This window comes from Mustela erminea, chromosome 7 (genome assembly GCF_009829155.1).
Source record: "Mustela erminea isolate mMusErm1 chromosome 7, mMusErm1.Pri, whole genome shotgun sequence".
NCBI lineage: Eukaryota > Metazoa > Chordata > Mammalia > Carnivora > Mustelidae > Mustela > Mustela erminea.
In genome coordinates, this window is record NC_045620.1 from 130521416 (window position 1) to 130541929 (window position 20514).

General features: G+C 42.3%; 1 protein-coding gene across 3 annotated transcripts in view; it reads left to right on the plus strand.

Annotated features, from left to right (window-relative positions):
- Positions 1-20514, plus strand: part of NBAS (NBAS subunit of NRZ tethering complex) — a 327228-nt gene that overhangs the window by 116360 nt on the left and 190354 nt on the right. For all 3 annotated transcript variants that reach the window (XM_032353267.1, XM_032353268.1, XM_032353269.1), the window contains 4 exons: positions 3178-3261; positions 9300-9453; positions 13927-14112; positions 15601-15774. In XM_032353267.1, coding sequence (XP_032209158.1) covers positions 3178-3261; positions 9300-9453; positions 13927-14112; positions 15601-15774 — 598 coding nt within the window. The remainder of the gene's footprint in view (positions 1-3177; positions 3262-9299; positions 9454-13926; positions 14113-15600; positions 15775-20514) is intronic.

The window sequence follows — 20514 nt, forward strand, 5'->3', positions numbered from 1 at the left end:
TTATTTGAAGCATGATAAAAAATCTACAGTATTTTTATAGCAAGTATTTTAAACTCCTAAAATTTGTTTTAAAAGAGTGTGCTTTGCAGAAACATCCTGTAAGAAAAGAGCAGAAAGAAAGTTTTTATTCCTTTGCTTTTATGTGAGTGTTGGTGATCAGACCTAAGGTCCTGCCGTATTTGGCAGAAGTTAGTTTCGTCATATCAGTAAGCTATATAATATTGAGTTTGGTTTTTATATTGTACTTTAAATATGCATGTAAGTGGTCTTTACTGGGTTGTCTGAGTTAAATTTCGGGAAGGCTCAAATGACCCTCTCCCTGCCACCTACGCATCTTGCCTGGTGGCTCTTAGGTATGAAACAAGGGGATGTGGAAATGAGAATGGATGGATTTGCCGTTGGGGGCAAGATTGTAGCCCTGGTGCCCTTTCTAGAGAGGTGTACTAGCTAGAAGTCTAAATTGTGGATTCTAACTTGTGTTGCAATCCTGGCACTGTCATGTAATAGTTTTATGAGGATGGGCACATTAACTTGGGCCTCAGTTTTCCCATTATAATAGGAGGAAGAGCCTGTCACCAGCTACATTAGATTGGTAGGACTAAATGAGGTATTGAATGTTCAGTGTGTTTCATCCTGTCTGGTCCATAGGAAGAGATCAGTAAATGTTAAAGATAACTGTCACCGATCATTGCAGATACACTAATAGTAGAACAAGTAGTTCTGTTATTACGTCAGTGGTGATCAGCACATTTAGAAACATTTAGTTATGCTTTGCCTTGAAAATGCAGCAGAAATACTTTATTAACTCAGGATTCTTCAGGCCTACCTTTTAGAGTGTACTTCTGAGCAGAACTTGTCATTACTACACGTTTTGATAAAAATAGGTATGATTTCTTACCCATTTCTGTTCAGTGAAGCTTAACAAAGTTTTATAGCTTTCTAGTCTTTAAATACCAAATGAATATTATTTTGCTGAGGGTCCCACGCCACTATTAATCATTTCAGTAATAACCCTTGTATCTAATATGTACTTTGTATAGAAAGTACAAATCTCGACTTGTGATACATTTTTCTAAAATTCTTTTTGAAAGCATTTTGTGTAGCTATGGAACCATGTCTGCTTTAATTAGAAAAGGCAGTAATCGTTTGTGCATTCTTTTTTTTTTTTTTGTTCCTTGTTCCTCAATTCACTGCTCTAATTTATTCTTCTGTTGGAAGAGTGAGCATTGCCATCCTTACTGTATCCCATGTTCTTCTTTACTTTCCATTTCGGTAGCCTGTGATCAAGTATTAGTTATTGACACAGAGGGAAATAAAATAGTTTTTTATTTGGTGACAACTGAAATAGTGTGATTTTGGCATCCCTGCTGAGTAATCATCCATGTGACGCAGAAACTTAAAACTATGAACTCAGCTGCCTTCCCAAATGTGTCACTGATATACAGTTTGCAAGGACATTATGTGCCGGCTGCCAAGTGGGTAAAACACTGTGTTTATAAAATAGGGTGTAATACATTTCTTCTTGTCTGTATCTAATGGGGAGTTCTGACTTTGGAGAATTTGCACCAATAATAATCATTGGAGAGGGATGCTGTTGACCGATGGACGGCACTGCCCGTTCTCAGACCTTTCGGCTTCCGTCTTCTACCTGAAACCACCCAGGGGGCTCCTGCTACCTCCTACATGAGAACTAATCACTTCACCGATATTATATTCAAAAGTTTACAAAGTGTTTCTTGGGCAAGGCATGTTGTGTTACCTTGGCAGAGAACAAAATGCCAAATACAACTTATTATAAAAAAGTACAATCCTTTCCCTGCGCTATGTTAAGTTTTAGAAAATTGCAACTATTATTAATACTGAGAAACAGCAGGGAAAATGTTCCATTGAACTAGAAAGCTGGGCGATTGGAATTTGTTCTTAAAATTTTTGTCTTCTTAATTCAGAAGTTTTCAAATGTCATGGGCTTCTAGAATATGATAGCTGAAAGGGGCCTTCAGGGTAATGTTTGAAGTGTTTCGCTCTAGAAAATCTTGTGCCAGAGACCACAGGGCTAGGTGCGAGCCTGCTGGGTTTCTGTGCTCCATGTCTCCCGATGCGTGTGACATGGTGCTCTGCTGTTACCACACTCCACTGTCCACATATCTCACTGTTCATTCTGAATTTATTCTTAATTCCATCCTGCCAGGCCTTATTTTTTCTCCCTTTCTTAGTTTTCCTCTTCATTTTATAGCGATGTGCTTTCTTTCCAGTTATACTGAGAAATAAATGACATACATCCCTGAGTACGCTGAAGGCACACAGCGTGATGGTTTGATTTCCATACAGTGTGAAATGATTACTGCAACGTATGTTCAGCTAACATCTGTCATCTCCTGTAGATAAAGTATAAAGGGAAGAAAGAGAAAAAGAAAAAAAAAGTCCTCTTTGTGATGAGGACTCTCAGGATTTGCTGACCTAACAGTTTTCCCTATATCGTGCAGCAGGGTCCGTTCTCGTCATCATGTACATTACATTCCTAGTACTGCTTCTAACTAGAAATCTGTACCTTTTGATCATTGAGTGTTATTTTCAACCGCAAAATGATTTCTCCCCTCTTAATAATTACTGGACCTCCAGGTCTGTGCTGTCATATATGGTAGCCATTATTTAAATTTAAATTAAACTTTTATGTGGCTACTTAAATTTTGATTAACACTAATTAAAATTAAATAAAGTTCTCTTAACCATAGTTCAAGTGCTTAATGCATGTGCACGTAGCCCCTGGTTACTATTGTGGATAGTGTAGTTATAGAACATTTCTGCGATCCCAGGAAGTTAGACTATAAGATTTTCGAGGGCAAGGGGCCATATATGTTGATAATAAGAACATAAAACTTAGGCTCCTGATGTTTTAGAGTGTGTTAATGAACGCACACACGCACACCCATGCTGTCCGTTAGTTCCTTGCCAACTTTTCAGTTTTGAAATCGTACCCTTTTCTTGGACCATTTTTCGATTGGAGAGAAGTCAACAATTTGGTATTTTCCATTTACATGGTATGTAGCATGGACCACTTAATATACCACAAGCAGGAGAGGAGATTTAAGATTGTAGAAATACTTGTGGCCTCATGTTCTTTGTGCAGCCGATCATTGAGCTAATGTAGTATTTTAATTATTTTTTTTTTTTTTTAAGTTATAATGGTGACTCCTTGGTGCTCATTCCTTGGCATGAACACAAACACCGAGATAAAGACTGGTGCGAGGAGCTGGAGTGCAGGTAAGGATGAGCCTGTGCAAGGGACCCTCATTTCTCCGGGATGCATGGGTAGAAGGCCTGTCGCGGTGGTGTGCAGTAGGTGACCCTGCACTTGATAGTCCCTGATTTACAGAGTTTGAGTGGAGTTATTTAAATACTTAATTGTTACATTACAGTTCTTTTTTTTAATGACTTTTTTTTTTTAAAGATTTTATTATTTATTTGAGAGGAAGACAGACAGAGATAGTGAGAGAGAGCGTGAGCAGGGATGAGAGGGAGAAGCAGGCCCCCTGCTGAGCAGGGAGCCAGATGGGGGGCTCGATCCCAGGACTTCTGGGATCATGACCTGAGCCGAACGCAGAGGTTTAACTGACTGAGTCACCTAGGCGCCCACATTACAGTTTTTTTTTAATGGAAGAATACAAAGTATTCAAAAAAATGATCCTGATACACCAACTCTTTTCTTTTTAAAATATTCCCTTTTAGTCTTTGATACACAGAAATAAAATTTTCATGGTTGCTGTTATGGTATGCACACAATTTTGTTTCTGATTCAATTTAAATTTTTATTTTGGTAAGACTTAACCTTGGAAAGCCTCAGAATGTGGAGTCATCCACTACTGGCAAGGGGGTGGGAGATGAGTTGTGGGGCTGAAAGCATTCGAATTCCCTTTGCTCACTCCTCAAAGTCAGGTAAATAGTCCCTTGCCATCTTTCCTTCTATATTTCCTCTACATGAAATCAGAGGTTAATTTTTCGGATTCATGAACTGAGGCTAAGAACCTTCAGAGTGATCCAGAAATCCTACAGATTCCTGGCACCAAGCACAGCATAGGATGGGGTTGGAGTGCTAGAGTTGAACATCAGAGCATTTAGTGAGAATCTATGTTCTGAACATTGAAGCTTTGGTTCCCTGCACCTCCTAGCTCCTGGAGTGTAGACATATTTCCCAAACAGAAGTTTGGAGATTTCTTTTCTGGAGAAATGGAGTAGCTTCTGAGAAAAGGCCTCTAGATACTCACATATTGTCCCGAAAGCTTTGTGCATTACGAGGTTGCAGTGAAGTCAGCGGACAAGTCCTGCCACAGCCCTGGAGCTTCCTAGATATCTGAGGACGGGCGCTGGCAGGTGGCACACGTAGGAAACGGAACTGAAAGTCAGAGACCACAGAAAAAGAAAACTTCAAAAATTAATACTGCCCTGGAGATAAGAGAAGATAGTACAATTATGAAGTAACAAAAGGATTTTATAAAATAGGAACAAAGAACTATGAGAACTTTCGGGAAAAAAAAATATGATAGTGTCTAAAAACTAGAAGGGTTGAAAAATAAAAGCAAAGTACTTCTCCAGAAAATAGAATAAAAATATTATAGAGCTAGGTAAGAGAGCTAGATAAGATAAAAACAAACCTAATATTCAAATTATAGGCATTCCAGAAAGAGATGACATAATAGTAGTGAAGAAATTTATAAGAAACATTTCAAGCCCATTATTTAGAATCGAAGGCCAGAAGTTTTCACATTGCAGTGCCCATTGCACTAAAACATACCATCATGACCCTCCAGAATATCCGGGCTGCAGTCTACTGGAGAGGAAAACACATTACATAAAAGGAAGTTTGAATTAGAATGACCTGAGATATCTCCAGAACAGCAGTAGAAGCTAGAAGAGAAACTTCTGGTGGGAAATCTTTTTTGATCAGTATTCTTAGATCTAGCTTAAAATCATCAATCAGGTATGAAGTTGATCATGTAAGGTCTTGTAAAATTTACCACCCATGTACATCTCATTTCAAGAAGCCATAGAAAATGTGTTTTATTAAAATTAAGGAATCAATGGAAAAAAAGCCATTAGTTTGAGAACTGGGCTCTAACATAGGCCGTGGCAACGGGAGGGCCCAGGATGACAGCTGCGTTCTTGTCAGGTGAGCAAGCAGCCGTCACAGACTGGAAGGGTGTGGATGGCTTCAAGAGCCAGCTCTCTTGGAAAAATTTTAAAAATGGAACAGGAATATTACCTGTTATATTTGACTATTGGGAAAAATCTTTATAGTCTTTCATATTTTGCTGTTAATACATATTTTAGAGAATTTGGAAAACATAGCAATGAATGCATAGACATCAGTGGGCAGCACAGGAGGACACTTGGCATTTATTAACTCCAGAAAATGAAAAGTTGTTCAAAAAGAACAATAGTTGTGATAACGTACCACTTGGCTCAGGAGAAGATAATCATAATCACATAGTCATAATAATGCAAAGAATTAGTGGTTTAATCGAAATTGTGATGTTTCCATGGTGGAAGAAAAGAGTGTAGGGAAAGTGGATGGTTGTGGTTTAAGACAGCTGAATAGCACGTAGGGTAGATAAATCAGAAATAGTCACAAGTATGTACCGGTTAGATGCGTAGAGGAAAATCCCGGAAGATGACTGACAGACATGAACATGGTGTAGACGGCGGCAGGGACGGCGGTAGTATGGACTGTGTATGGAACTGCTGGCTTTTCACTTGATAGGGGTCTTTTCATGCTTTTGGATTGTTGAAACTATGTATACTGTCTGATAAATGATCAAAGCCCTAAGTGGTAGTGTAATCATTTGGAAGCTCTCTTAATGTAACTGGTAACATTGGCTGCTTCCTTTCATTTTATTGTGGTTTGGATACCTGAGATCATGGAGTAAGTAATTCTTAGTTACCTTTTTTACTCCAGTAGGTTTTAGTGTGGTGGCAATTGAGTGTCCTGCTGTGTTTTTGCTGTTTGCTTTTTAAAAGTTGTTTTTAGGGGTACTTGGGAGACACAGTCATTTGGGAGTCTGGCTCTTGATTTGGGCTCAGGTTTTGACCTTGGGGTTGGGAGATCGCGTCGGGCTCTGTGCTGAGCAGGGAGTCTGCTGGAGATTCTCCCTCTGCCTCTGCCTCTCCTCCTTGTGCTCTCACTCTCGCTCCAAAATAAGTAAATCTTCAAAATTTTTAATTTAGTTTTCATTTTTTAATCAGAGTTGTATATATTTGCAAGTAGATTAAAGAGCTAAAATTTCTACAAAGCTTGTTGTTAAAAAAAAAAAAAAAAAGCAAAGCCCAAACCTGAAGCAATTACTTTTAATTCTTTCAGATGATAGTTTTGCTATTAACTCCGTATCTCGGAGTAACAATTGTGTTGGTACTTGATTCCTTAGTCCTGGCCGTTAACTGTGGGCTTCCTAGAACAGAAGGTAATGGTGAGCACGTAGCCTGCGCCTTCCGAGCGTGCGTGTGACATCCTTCATGCTGTTCCCTTTAACGATCTTGTGCTGTCATTTCAGGGGAGTTGCGGGGGACAGTGGACCTTAAACGTGTGATCTTCATCAGCCGTATTGAATTAGAAGTCATCACTTAGCAACTGTAAGGAGAGGTTGAAGAGGTAGAGAAACTGATGATGGTATGAGGTCAGGGCCGAAACTGATGATGGTATGAGGTCAGGGCCAGCGGGCAGGGTGATAGGCAGAGGCGTGGAGAGACTGTCGACAGGTGAATTCTCTCATTTCCAGATGGGCTTTTGAGAGAGTAGCGCGGGCAGAGCACCGACCCATCCATCCCGTGCTTCCCGGTTCCCCGCAGCGCACCTTTGTGTGATTCTAAGTAGATGAAAGGCAAGAGGGCATTTCTTTTCTGACCAGCTGCAGCAGGCTGAAATGTAAGCAGGCTTGCTGTGCCAGAACCCCCAAAACAGAAAATGAAAAGTCAGGAGAAGTTTGACAGAGGAAAAGATGCTTTTGAAGATGGTACAGATTTATAGGATTACAGAACGTATGGTGTTGCTGTTTCTCTTAATTGGTGTCTGTCCCCTGCTAGATACAAGAATACCGAAGCAGGCAAAGCAGGCGCAGGTCCTGTTCTCATGAAGTTTATACTCTGGTGGGAAAAACGGTCCTGCTGTACATGACCGACATGATGGGTGCTCGGAAAGCCCAGGCCAGGGGCCGTGGGGAGCGTGTCACAGGGAGACCGCCGCTTGGAGGCGGGCAAGGAAGGTCGTCCTGGCAAAAATCTTGTGAAATCTGAGATTTGAAGAATGAACAGGATTTCATTTAGCCTAGTGGAGGACAAGTATGGCAAAAGAGAGCAGGGTGTGTTCTAAGCAGAGAGGAGAACATGTTGGAAGAACGCTCAAGGCGATGTCCCCTTCGAGGACTAAAAATAAAGACCTACCTTGTTGAAGGAGCCAGAACAGAAGTGAGATTGGCACCAAGATGAGGCTAGAATATTTTACAGCAGATTTACAGGGTATAAAAGTAGGCACGGGGATGATAAAATCAGGTTTCTGTTTTTATCAAGATAACTGTATTACCCAAGGAGATCCTGAATTCACTTTTGATCTTGTTGCATTGGAAGTGCCTGTGAAACATGGACGAGCAAATAGGGGGCTTCTGAGTGGAGTGTGGCTTGGGGGTCAAATAGCGGCATTATTTTGTGTGCGGTAGCTCATGCACTAGTCCAAGGCGAGATCAAGGGCGAGATGAAGGGAGAGTCGGGCGTGAGCAGGGAGGAGAGAGCTGCACCGGGTGTGGCGAGGGGCCAGGATGCAGGGTCGGCTGGAGGAGCCTCGTCCGATGGAGGTGGCCCAGAAGGAGCTGCCAGGAAGACGAGAGGAGGCAGACCGCCCCCCATAGCAGAGCAAGGGAAGCCAGTTTCTGGCAGGAGAAAGTGAAATTCTGTCCGTGGTGAGAGCGAAATACTAAGGACTGAAAAAAAGTATTAAAGGACCTCAGAGTTGCTCATGGGTATTTTTTCTCTGGTAAAATGGGCAGCTTTAAAGATTTCAGGGGAAAATGTGACTTTTTTTTTTTTTTTTTTATGACACTGACTGGGGAAAACCACCGGTCAGACTGTTAATGGAGCTGTGACACTAGCTGAGCGAAGGGGTACAGTTACAAGCCCAGTGAGTTGTCTGAGGCCTGGGACTAAAATGCCCAAGTCTTTACGGGCTTTGTCTGCTCGTATATTCCAGCTGCTGATAATTCCAATAAAAATTCTACCTGTAAATGAAAAATGAAGCACCTGCTCTAGGCCACACGAACTTCTCTGTGTACTTAATTTATATTATTTTGAATACTCTGGCATTGTATTCTACCCATTTTCTATGACTAAAATGAGTCTGAGATTAGGCTTAGCTCAGTAATTAATGCAGAGTTTCAGAGCTTTCAGCAGTGGAATGTGCTTCGGTTCTGACTCCAGAGGCCGCTGCCTGGTAATGGTCACCGCGAGAGCACCTGTCCCTTACCACGGGCTAGCTCAGATGAATGGTGTCCCTAGCGGCGTGCAGCAGTGTTCCGTAGGTCGCTCCGAACTCTCTTGGTTCAAGTCCTATTTTTAGTCCTTGCTTATGGAGGGCAGTTGGCCAGGATCCTCCTCTTAAAAGCTCCTCATAATTTGTGATCCCTGGGCTGCTGTCCTCGGGTCCATTCCTCTGGGGGTTCTTCTTTACCTACGGCGAGTGGCCCAGAGTGGTCCTGTACTTCACAAATGTCAGCGAGGGGCCACATTGTGACACTGACTAATGATATATTATCAGTGCAAATAAGGCGTATTCCCTCTGATTTTGATGAACATGGAAAACAAGGTTTCTGAATTTATATTTGAGTTAGACCTACCCGGAGGTGTTTTTCCCACACGAGGCCTGGCTGGCCATCGCAGGGGGCTTGATTTAGTGCGCCCGTGGCAGGCTCCCAGCCGTGTGCGTTTGGTAAAACCCTCCCAGGGTGATTTTGATTTCGTTAATACTTACTTGATTGATTTGTGGCATGGCTCTTTTGATTTATTGTCCATTCTGATTTTTTAAATTGGGAAGTCTACTAGGAAAATCAATTAAGCATCCCCCAGATGTCCCATTTATCTTGTAAGTGTGCCCACAGATAACGGGAAAACAACCCCCCACCCCCCAACATACATACGTGCATACTCCCTGCCTCTGTCACCACTCCCTCCCCATCTCTGTTCTGGCTCTCTCTCTCTCTTCCACAAAATTCTAATTTTTTCCCGCATTCCAGTCAGTTACTAATTGTTTCTTTTGTGGTTTCCAGAATGGTGGTTGAGCCGAGTCTCCAAGATGAAAGCGAATTCTTGTATGCCGCGCAGCCCGAGTTACTGAGGTACAGGACGCCGGAGCTTACAGTGGACAAGGTTATGGACTGGTATCAGACCAGAGCAGAGGAAATAGAGCATTATGCCCGACAGGTGAGGGGAGGTGACAGTGGATCCTCCGTACCGCGCTGGGGCCTTAGGACTCCATGTGGGTCCAGGCAGCTGGCCGGGGAGCCAGGGATCATGGGTTTAGTTTGCAGAAAGGGAGTAAACGTGTCTTACTGCTTTTGTTCTTTCCTTCTTTGCCTCACAAGCTTTTGTGGCTTTTCTGGGGATTCTTAAAAAGCAAATACATAGAAGAAAAATTGCTCAGAATCTTTCTCTAAAATGTAAGTTGCAAAATAGGATACATCCTATCCATGATTTTCCATTTATTTATTTTATTTTGTATTTATTACTATTTTTTATTTTCCATTTGTTTTTAATAGGCTTAATACCATCTTAGTGGCAATGACTGGATCAGCCCAGAAATACTTGACCAGCTCCCTGTCCTAGTGCAGTCATGCAGTTGGTTTTCATTTTGCTTTTTAGGAACCTTGTTTGAGGCGCTCTCTCTAATTAGTTTTCCTCAAGTCTAAGCCTAATTCCCCTCAGTTCCCCTGTGCCTTTATGGAGCTGCAAGGGAACCACGTGGGACAATGGAAGAGAGGGATGAGGATGTACTGAACCGTCGGAGGTCTGAATGCTAATCTCAGCTCTTCCACTAACGCACCTTGTGACTCTGGAGCTGCCACTTACCTTTTTTGCACGTGGGTTTTTTTTGATGGTCTTGGTTCCTATACCAAGGGCAGTGAGAACAAAGAAATTACACAGGAGAGAATATTAAAAATTCTGCTAATTGAGTGCAATAGTCATCTTTATCTTAGAGAACAGAAGTTGGCAGTTCAGAGGGAATAATGGCAGAATGCACATTGAAATCTCATTCAGGGTCTGGTCATTGGATGCCTTTTTCTTTCTACTTGTAGTCTTGGCCTTGGACCACCTATCCTACCATCAGTTTTTCATTTGACAGGAAGGGTGATTTCTAAAAGGTCTGTTGAGCAGCAGTACTGTGGGATGGAATCTGCACCTTTGTTTACGTTCCTTCTTGGTGGTTGGTGTGGCCCTGTGTCTCCATTTGATAGTCTCCTTGAATTTCTGCTTAATCTGACTCCTACTTTTACTGTTCATAGAACTGAAGAGGAGTTATTTGTTGGAGCTGATGGTGATACTATAGATCAAACTTTTGGGGAGAGTGGGCCAAGAATATTTTATTGACTTTCCAGGTCTTTGAAGATGGCTGAGGACCATAGTACATTTGAAAATGTTTAGAATCCTGATACTGGGATGAGAAAATTCTCTGGAGGTGCTCTGGCCTAACTCCCTATGTGCTTTGTACCTTGAGTGATAATGATGTGCCGGTGGAGGTTTATCGACTGTAACGAGCGGTCCGCTCCAGAGTGGGCTCTAGATAACGTGGGAGGTCATGGGTAGGTGGGGGTAGAGGCTCTGGGGGAAGTGGCTGGACTTCTTCATTTTTGCTGTCAACGCTGCTCTAAAATGTGAAGTCTATAAAGAATAAACAGGAAGGAAACTATAGAGCGTTCTGAAATTTAAGTTTGTTAGCAGTCTAGTTATAATTCCTAGACATCTTGAATTCATTGTGCGGAAGTAGGGCTAACTATGAAGAGAAGCGATTTGGGGTGCTCTGTTTAGCCGCCCTTTCTGTTCTTTCATCTCGCCCCTTTATATAAAAACACTCCTAATGGAAGCATGATTCTCCAGCTTCATTTTGTTTATTGATGCTTCATGTGGCTTATGCTACAAAGTGATATCTAACATAGTTTTTATCTTTTTCATTTTTAGAGACTTAATTGATGTGGGACTTCTTTTTCCTTGGTGCCTACAAATGCCTTTTAGCAAAACCTGTTTGTTGGATTAGGAAGTGTGTAGAGTAGTGAAATTTATCCAGTGAGGGCTTGGGGTACGTGGCATAATTCAAGTTGCATTAGAGCCTGCTTTCATTTAAGGTGTCAATAATTGGGTTTTAAAACATTTTTACCTCTGTAAGTATCTGGGAAAGCAACAACTTCAAAGTTGATACCAGGAAAACAAATCTGGGTCACAAAATTGGAGAGTGTTACAAATGGCGAATGTGCTGTATGTGTTAAACCATCATTAGCACAAAGTTGTGTCTCATGCATCAGGCTTTCTTCATGCTTTCGGAAAATTCACCTGTGATATATATATATATATATATATTTTTAAATTGGTATACAGGTAGATGTGTTTTTTCAGATGTGAACTGTATTTTTATTACTAGAAATTAGGTAAAAAAATACTTACCTGTTGAAGTATTACCTGATCACTCCTGTTTTGCCTCAAGCCTTTCCTACCGATAGTTTCCCCCCACCTTGTGTTTCCTGGCACTGTTCTTTCTAAGTGAAAATGCATTTCTTCTCTTTTTATTTCATCTGTACCGGGCAGTCCCTGGGGCTTTGAAGGGCTTTAAGGGCGGTCCTTTAATATTGCTCAGTGTCCTTCCTAACCCTGCATGCGCTGCCCTGCCCCACCTTCTCTGCTCCTCCCAGCCCACCACCTCCTCATTTGCAGATGTTTTTGCTTTGTGTGTTACTGGGGAACCTGACGACTCGGTTCCCTTAGTCCTTACTTTTTCCAGCTTTTCCCAGAGGAAGAGATCTCCTCTCTTGCCTCCAGGGTACTGCTTTCCCTACCTGTGCTCTGGATTCCACATCCCGGCCTGCTCAGGGCTGTTTTGCGGCTCGTGGCTCTCTCCCCAGTGTCTTCAACCCCTCCTTCTCTACTTTGTTCCTATTTTTTTTTTTTTTTTTTTTTGGGGCCATAAAGTTCAAACCGCCTCTGTTTTATAAATACAACAGCAAAAGCTGAGAGTCCTAATCTCCCTGGCTTTGGTTGCAGCTGTCTTCCCTCTGTCACAGCTCAACTCCGAAATAGTCCCCTGTGCTCCCGGTTGTCACTTTCTCAGTGATTCTTGTCTCCTCATTTGTCTGGAGTCTGGCCACCCCTGCCACTCCAGGGACACTGCTTCTTCACGTCCGATTCCCTTCCTGTGTTACTTCACACATCGTCCTTGGAAACCACTGCTTCCTCTCCCGCAGTCTCCTCTGCGCGGCTTCTAAGGGGTCTTGGTGCTTTCCCTCTTGTCCATCCGTTTTCATCTCTGGGTGGCTCACATCCTTTGGCTGGTCCCTTGAATTTTGCTGTCCCCCAGAGGGCTGCTCTTGTCACTAGTCCAGAGTCTTCTGATACTAGTCACTGCGGTTCTCCCCACTGGCCTGCTTGTTTTCTGGTCAGTTCCTTTCCAGTCCGTCATTCAGTGAATACTGAGCATTCCTTCTCAAGTGTGTAAACCAACTTAGGATGCCCCCGTGGAAAGTCTGTGGTAGTATTTGCATTTCAGGATAAATGGCAACTTCCTTAGCTCAGGGAACAGCATTCTCCATTCTGCGGCCCCTCCCTGCTGCCTTAGCCATGTTTCTTGTCGCTTCAGACCATCTTCCCCGCCTTAGGGAACTAACCCCACTCTCACGGCACATCCCGCGTCTCGGCCTTGCATGCTGTGCTCCTGCCCGCCTTCCTCTCCTTCCTTCTTGACCTGCCTGGATCCATGGATTCGTGCACGTGCATTTCAAGTCTTCCTCCCCGGGGAGGCTTGGTGATGGGTTGGGCTGCGCGCCTTTCCTTGAGGTCCCGCTCACCTCGCTGTACTTCAGCCTTTGACGTGACAGGTCAGTTTTCCGATGAGGTGGAGCGATCCCTGCAGGGGAGACCTCCTCTGCCTCAGTTTCATATTCCTAGCCCTGAGAATGGTGCTCGGTTCACAGGAGGCCCCCAGTACATAACGGGTCGAGTAGGAGTAAGGGAGTAAGTGAGGGGTGCAAGGTGCCAGGAGTGAAGGTCATGGTCATTGATTTTGCCATCAGAGGTACATCCTTTCATCAACCCAGTCAAGGGTTAGGGACTCACATTGCTGTGTCCTGAGCATGTCTACGAAGATCAGTCCTCACTGTGGTCTAAATGAAACGTAAATATTTGCACTGAGACAGAGAAGGTGTCTCCCAGAGTGCACCATTCGGCGAATGTTTTCTGAATGCCTTTTCTCTGGGGGGCGCCGTGGAAGGAGAGGTAGGTACTGAACGGGGATGTAAAAGCAAAAGTCTTTGTTTCCGGAGCCGAGTGATAGAGTGAAAGTACGATTGATTTGGCATTACCACCAATTAGCTACCCGCCCCCCGCTTGTTAATGTTGTGAGAATTAAATTGACAAATATATGTAAAACTGCTCTTAAAACTGTCATGCTTTATGAATATAAGATAGTTGTCTTTCTTTTATTATCTTTAGTATTTCTTGCTGATTGTTTTGAAACAGCTTGACGATATATTTGATGAAGAACTCTACTGTTTTTACACTAAGTAAATGTACGTTGCTGATAATATAATTTTATATAAGGTGATTAGCAGAATTAGATTCTGTGCTGGAGGCTTTTACTTGAGAAGATGCGCGAGACACAGAACACTGGGATTTACTGTCGCTTTTCTGTTTCAGGTTGACTGCGCGTTGTCACTCATTCGACTTGGAATGGAGCGGAACATTCCCGGTTTGCTGGCTCTGTGTGATAATTTGGTTACTCTGGAAGCTTTGGTTTACGAAGCCGGGTGTGATTTAACCCTGACCTTGAAAGAACTCCAGCAGATGAAAGACATTGAAAAACTAAGACTACTGATGAATAGTGTAGGTTTTATTTTAACTTTCTTCTTAAGCATTCCCTATGTACTTTGATTAATGTGGGTCTCAAAGCTGAAGATAAAATGTCCTCCAGACCCGAGCACTTAGTAAATAAAGGAAGGTTTCTTGTCTTAAAAAATAAATAAAAAATAAGAAATAAATTAAATATTACAAAGAAATTAAAAATAAATTAAAAAAAAATCTAATTTTTGAATAAATTACTGAGAATATCCCCAAATTATTTTGGCTGTTTTTATACCTTGCTTGCCCTTTATTCATACTCCTCTGTATAAAACTTTTTTTTCTTTTAGCTAGGCATATTTCTAAACTAGCTGGCTATTCTAATAATCATGGTCCTTCACTATGTTAAATTTCCTTCTTCACTATGTTAAATTTCGTCCTTCACTATGTTAAAATTCCCAATTACTTAAATATTTCACTTACACAGAAATACTGGCGTTTATAGGGCTAGGTGCTTGTGAGAAGAAAACATCATGGCTTAGGACTCATGACCTTCGGAGAATTTGGTTTCTGCCGAGCGCACTGGATAGAGAGACACCCGAGACAATAATGGTGGTGCTTCCGGGCGCTTTCTGTCAAGGGACACCTCGTGCAGTCTTCGCTCTTGGGCAGCCTGGTTCCAGTGGGTGGGTTGAGGGGAGGAGCCACGGCTGCCCTGTGTGCTCTCTTCTCTCCCTGACTGACTGACTTTCGACCTCCCTTCCTTCTTTCTTTTCCTCTCTTCTCTTCTCGTCTCTTCTCTTTCTTCCTCCTGTACTTCCTTTTTCATCTTCTTTCCTTTTTCTTCTAGTCATCTTTCTCCCTCAGGTGCTCCCTTCCCTTTGGCTTAGTAATTTTTACCCCCGAGAAACCCACCCAGTGAAAACTAATTTGTATTACAGGTAAGACTCCTTTTACAGGACTTAGGTGGATCTTCTGGATTAAATAAAAGAAGGAATTGTGTAATGTCAGGGAGAATGAGTAAAATCATGTGTATCATTTGGAGTTTTGTGAAGGTGGATGTAAAGGAGCAAAACAGGAAAGGAAAAGGGAGAGATTCTGGGATTTTATACAGAAGATGGTCCTCAAGTGGTTCCCTTCTAGAGCTCTGCAGTGATCCTGTCTCTGTCTCTCTTTTTTCTGTTTCACTCTTCCTATCCATGATCACTCTCTCACTCTGTGTGCGCGCGCACACACACACTCTCTCTCTCTCTCACACACATTTTTGGGGTAGAATCTCTCTCTGCTCTGGGAGACCTCATGTTGAAATTATAGTAGTAGCATGTTGGTCTTCCAGAGCAGCGTGTAGGTTGTGAGGGACCATGATCACGCTGGGTCCCTCACAACTCACCTCTGAGGTGAGCTGGGGTATCTGTTTTAGTAAGTGTTGGGCTTCTGTTGTTTCACATTAGTTTGATCATATGTGAGGTTTAGAACTCATTGTCTGGAATAATCAGGTATTGAATGTGTTTGTTTGGTTAATTGTGTTTGCAGTGTTCTGAGGACAAATATGTGACAAGTGCATACCAGTGGATGGTTCCCTTTCTTCATCGTTGTGAGAAACAGTCTCCTGGTGTGGCTAACGAGCTATTAAAGGAGTATTTAGTAACGTTAGCTAAAGGGGACTTAAAATTTCCCCTGAAGATATTTCAGCATTCCAAACCGGATGTAAGTAGAAACTAACTTTTTTAAGAACCTCTGTGCTTCTTTCTCTGCAGAATTAGGTTTTATTTGCCTATTTGTTATAATAGGATTTATAAGTAATTCCCCTTTAAACAAAAGGAAACGGATGTCATGTTATTCTTTTCTTTTTTTATTATTATTTAAATTTTATTTAACATTAATTAACATATAGCCTTTTTAAAAAAAAAGATTTTATTTATTTATTTGACAGAGAGAGAGAGAGATCACAAGCAGGCAGAGAGAGAGGAAGGGAGGCAGGCTCTCTGCTGAGCAGAGGGCCTGATGCAGGGCTCAATCCCAGGACCCTGGGATCGTGACCTGAGCCGAAGGCAGAGGCTTCAACCCACTGAGCCACCCAGGCGCCGCAGTTAACATATAGTCTATTATTAGTTTCAGAGGTAGAGTTTAGTGATGCATCGTTGGCATGCAACACCCAGTGCTCATTCCATTAAGTGCCCTACTTAATGACCTTGCCCCCAGTTAAGCTATACCCCCACCCACAACACTTCCAGCAACCCTCAGTTTGTCTCCTAGAGTTCAGTGTCCTTTTTTTAAAGTATCTTATTTATTTATTTGATAGAGCGCTCAGAGCATGAGTAGGCAGAGCAGCAGGCAGGGGGAGGGAGAAGCAGACTCCCCACTGAGCAGAGAGCGCATTGTCAGGGCTCGATCCCAGGACCCTGGGAACATGACTTGATAACCTGAGCTGAAGGCAGACGCCCAGTCATCTGAGCCACCCAGGTGCCCCTAGAGTTCGGTGTCTTGTGGTTTGCCTCCCTCTCAATTTGACATTTTTTCCCCTTCCCTTCCCCTATATTCATCTGTTTTGTTTCTTAAATTCCACATATGAGTAAAATCATAGGTTCTCATGTATTCTTTAAACATGTTTCAATTCAGTCCATTTTTTTTTTTTTTTAGGAGTTCATGTTTCTTTATTCCAAAGTTTGTTGACTTTCTGTTTCTGTTGATTATATGTATTGATATATGTCAAGATGAGAAAAACTAATACTTGATAGAGCATTGAATTCTTATTATAGACAAGCTCTGTACAAGTGTTAACTCATTAAATCCTTATAACAATCCTGTGAGGTGGGTATTTTTATTCGTCATCGGAGGGAGAGAAAAATTGTGATACAGAGCAGTCGGTCAGGCAGTTGCCCAGGGTCACACAGTAAAGAGTGGAGTCTGGATTCACACGTGGGCTGCTGCTGCTGCTGCTTCTTTTTTTTTTTTTTTAACACATGGGTCTTCTAATTTCACAGCTGTGTTCTTCATCATTAAGCTTTATCCTAACACCAACAGAAGAGGAAAAGATTCTTGCCCCTTAGGACCTTCAAAATATTTATGAAAATCTTCATATTTATGAAAATATTTATGAAAATCTCGTAAGGAAATCTATAATTATTCTTAATAATTTTTATATTTGCTTGAGAGTACTATATGGTTGACTCTCAAACAATGCAGTGTTTAGGGGCACTAGTCCCCCACCCCCTATGCAGGCGAAAATTTGTGCATAATTTTTGACTCCCCCCCCCACACTTAACGATCAGTACCCTACTGTCGACCTTACCAATAACATAAACAGTTGATTAGTTTTAGAAAACAGTAAGCTAGAGAAAGGAAAGTGTTATTAAGTCATATGGAAGACAAAATGCATTTACAGTACTGGATTCTGTTTATGAGTCAGCGGACCCTCACAGTGCCGGGGTCAGCTGTATTTATAGGTCTGTACTTCCGCGGGATTCAAATGGTTGTTCAGATTCAGTGGCCGTAAGTCATTTTATTAAGTGCAGCATATTTTTGCGAAGTAAATAACCTCTTAATTTAACCATAAATCAAATATGTTGTTTCAAGAGATGGTGGCTCCCTTTCTGTTGGAGGGGGCTCGAGCAGGAAGTAGGATAGCAGCGCCACTGTAAGGCACTGACTTTGTAGTCCCATTCAGAGCCTTGGATTGGGTTTCAAGCAGAAGCCATGTAAGGCCCCTTCCATCCTAAATTCTAAGTGAGTGCACTTCCTTGAGCTAGCCTGTGCAGCAGTCTGAAGTCCTCCGAAGTATATGGCCACAGACCATATAACCAGGATAAAAACAAGAAAGCATTGCTTAGTTAACCTTACACATTTTCTTCATTTCTGAAAAAGGGTTGTTTGTCAAACGTGTCTCTGTTCTTTGGCTGTTTAAAATTTTCCATCTTTTCGTAGGCAGTTCCCACTTAGTATTCTGATTTTGAATTGGGTGGTTTGCTGTTAGCCGAGGGTGGGTTACTTCTGACAGCGGAGCACTGTTCGAGCAGCAGGATGGATTGAATATGAATGTTTTATGAGGAAGAAAGAAGTGACTTTAAATTCCTTCCAGTAATCTTGTTTGTGATTCTTCTTCCTTACAGAGCCTTGGAAATCCTTTGTGTGTCGTCAGCTTTTCGTTGTTTTTACTTGGCAATTTAGTATGTGCCTTTTGAATAAAACATGCAGCCGTTTGCTTCTGTTGCAATATGTAAACATCAAAGCAGAAAACAATGGGGTTGCTGGGCTCCTCCTTTCCAATCTCTCCTCTTTATCTCTATCAATATTATCTTTCCCCAACGGAAATTTGATCCTGTCATGATCTGTGGGAAACCAGTGTCTACAAGGTAAATGTCGGGCTCTCTGGGTGGCTTAGAAGGTTCTTTGTGGTCTCTTTCCAGTCTGTCTCTTGAGCCTCATTTCCCTCTGAGAGTGACTGTGCTAGTCCACTCACACTGACCTTCTCCACCTGTCTTCATGCTGTCTGGCTTTTCATGCCTCTTTTTGCTTTTAGAGACTCTTTCCTTTGTTTGGGGTGGTCAGCTTCCCTTTTCTTCCCTTTACAGACACCTGTCTGTCCTTCAGGATTCTCTCTGCTAGGAGACCTGTGACTTCTCTGTGCGATGACAGGTCTTGTTCTTGCCTCTATAATAACCCACATCACACTGTGTCATAATTCATGTTCGCGTGTTTCTCTTTTCCTCCCTTTTTTTCCCTACGTGTGTTCTCTATGTCTCAGGCTTCTGTGTATTACCAGGAAGTTAGCCCTTTGCAGAGAGTAGGTGCTTAGTAAATTTAGTCAAGCAACTGTTGGGTGAATGATTGAAACTGGGTTTCATGATGATGCTCTAGACCATTTGCTAACATTTGTTTGCTTTATTAGGATTGTGCTTGGAGCACTGTTTTTATTTTATTTTACTTGACTCTTCACGGAAAGAATGTACCTTGGATCTGCCATGAGTCAAGCACAGTGTTTATAGAATATAGCAGGAAACAGGAGCAATGATTTCTGTATCAGACAGCTCAGGCTAAATTATGCTGCATTAATAAACCATCACCAAATCTGAGTAGTTTAGAATGACAGACATTCATTTCCCACAGGCACAGTATGGGCTATGGTTGGGCTTCTGCTTTGTTCCATGTCTTGTTATGACTTGGCTAAAAGAGCAGGCCCCTTTCGAAGCTGTGGCCCAGGACCGAAAGAGCAAAGCAGAACCACACAGTGACTCTTAAAGCTTAGCTCCGAGTGCATCAAGTTACATCCTCTCTTTTTTCACAGGCCTGAGTAGGTCTGAGCCAAGCCTGTTGTTAATGAGGAGGGAAGCATAATCCTGTCTTGGAAAGAAGGGAGTGAGCACTCGGGAACAATAATACAAACACATATTTATCCTTTTAACTGTAACACGTGCTTCAAACTCTTCCTCTCCTTTATACCATCCTGATTAAGCACTCCTCTGGCTCACCTGTGATGTTAAGCTGTTGCTCTTTATTTGCATGGCCCTTTGGAAAGTGGAATTTACAGAGGAACATAAGCAAGTCTGGATGAAGGTGATTTGGGAATAAAATACTCTGCCTTCTTGTATTGTTCTCAGTCTTCTGTGCTAGCATTTCATTTTTCTTCTTCTTCTTTTAATGCATTGTGTATGGGAGCTATGGGCTTTAAAAAAAATAGAGTTTTCTAGGCTGAACCCAGATACAATGGATTAGAATTTGGGGGATATGGACCTGGGATATGCATTTGACAATTTATCCAGTGATTCTGATAGAAAGCCTCTTGATCTGTGTTACAATTATTTCTGCATGTTGGTTTGCAGTTCCTGCAGTTCTTATAGTGGCAAAGGTCACTTTCATCTGATCAGGAATGGAACTGTGTCAAGTTCCAAAAGGACTCTCCCGCTCCCAGTTCTCACATGTTCCTGCAGTGCAGTACTCCAGGGCCCCGAGTTTGGAAGCTTTGGGTGCGGACCTAGGCCTGTGTGCCAGCACTGGTAGAGATGGGAGAGTCTACGTAACACTTGAAACTCTTGCCTGCAATTTCCTGCTTGCCTGCTTTGGGCCCACACTCCTTAGGGAATGGAAAAGTGCCTCTAGAACTGTGCTATTCAGTATGATAGCCTCTAGCATGGGTGGCTATACAAATTAAAATAATAAAATAAAAAAATTCATTTCTTCAGTCTCACTAGTTTTCTATTTCTAGTAGTTGGTAGTTACAATCAATGCTACAGTGAATAACCTTGTTCATACACATTTGGGCTCCTGAGCCTAAAGGCAGGCAGGGTCATGTTGTCATTGCCAGATTTCTCTCCAGAGGGCTTGGTCCGCTGGACTTTCCCACCAGTCGTGTAGGAGCATCCCTATTCTCTACAGCGTTGTGGACAGAGTGTGTTGCTGTATTTAAAATTTTTGCCAGTGTGGTAGGTGAAAAGTGATATTTCAGTGTTT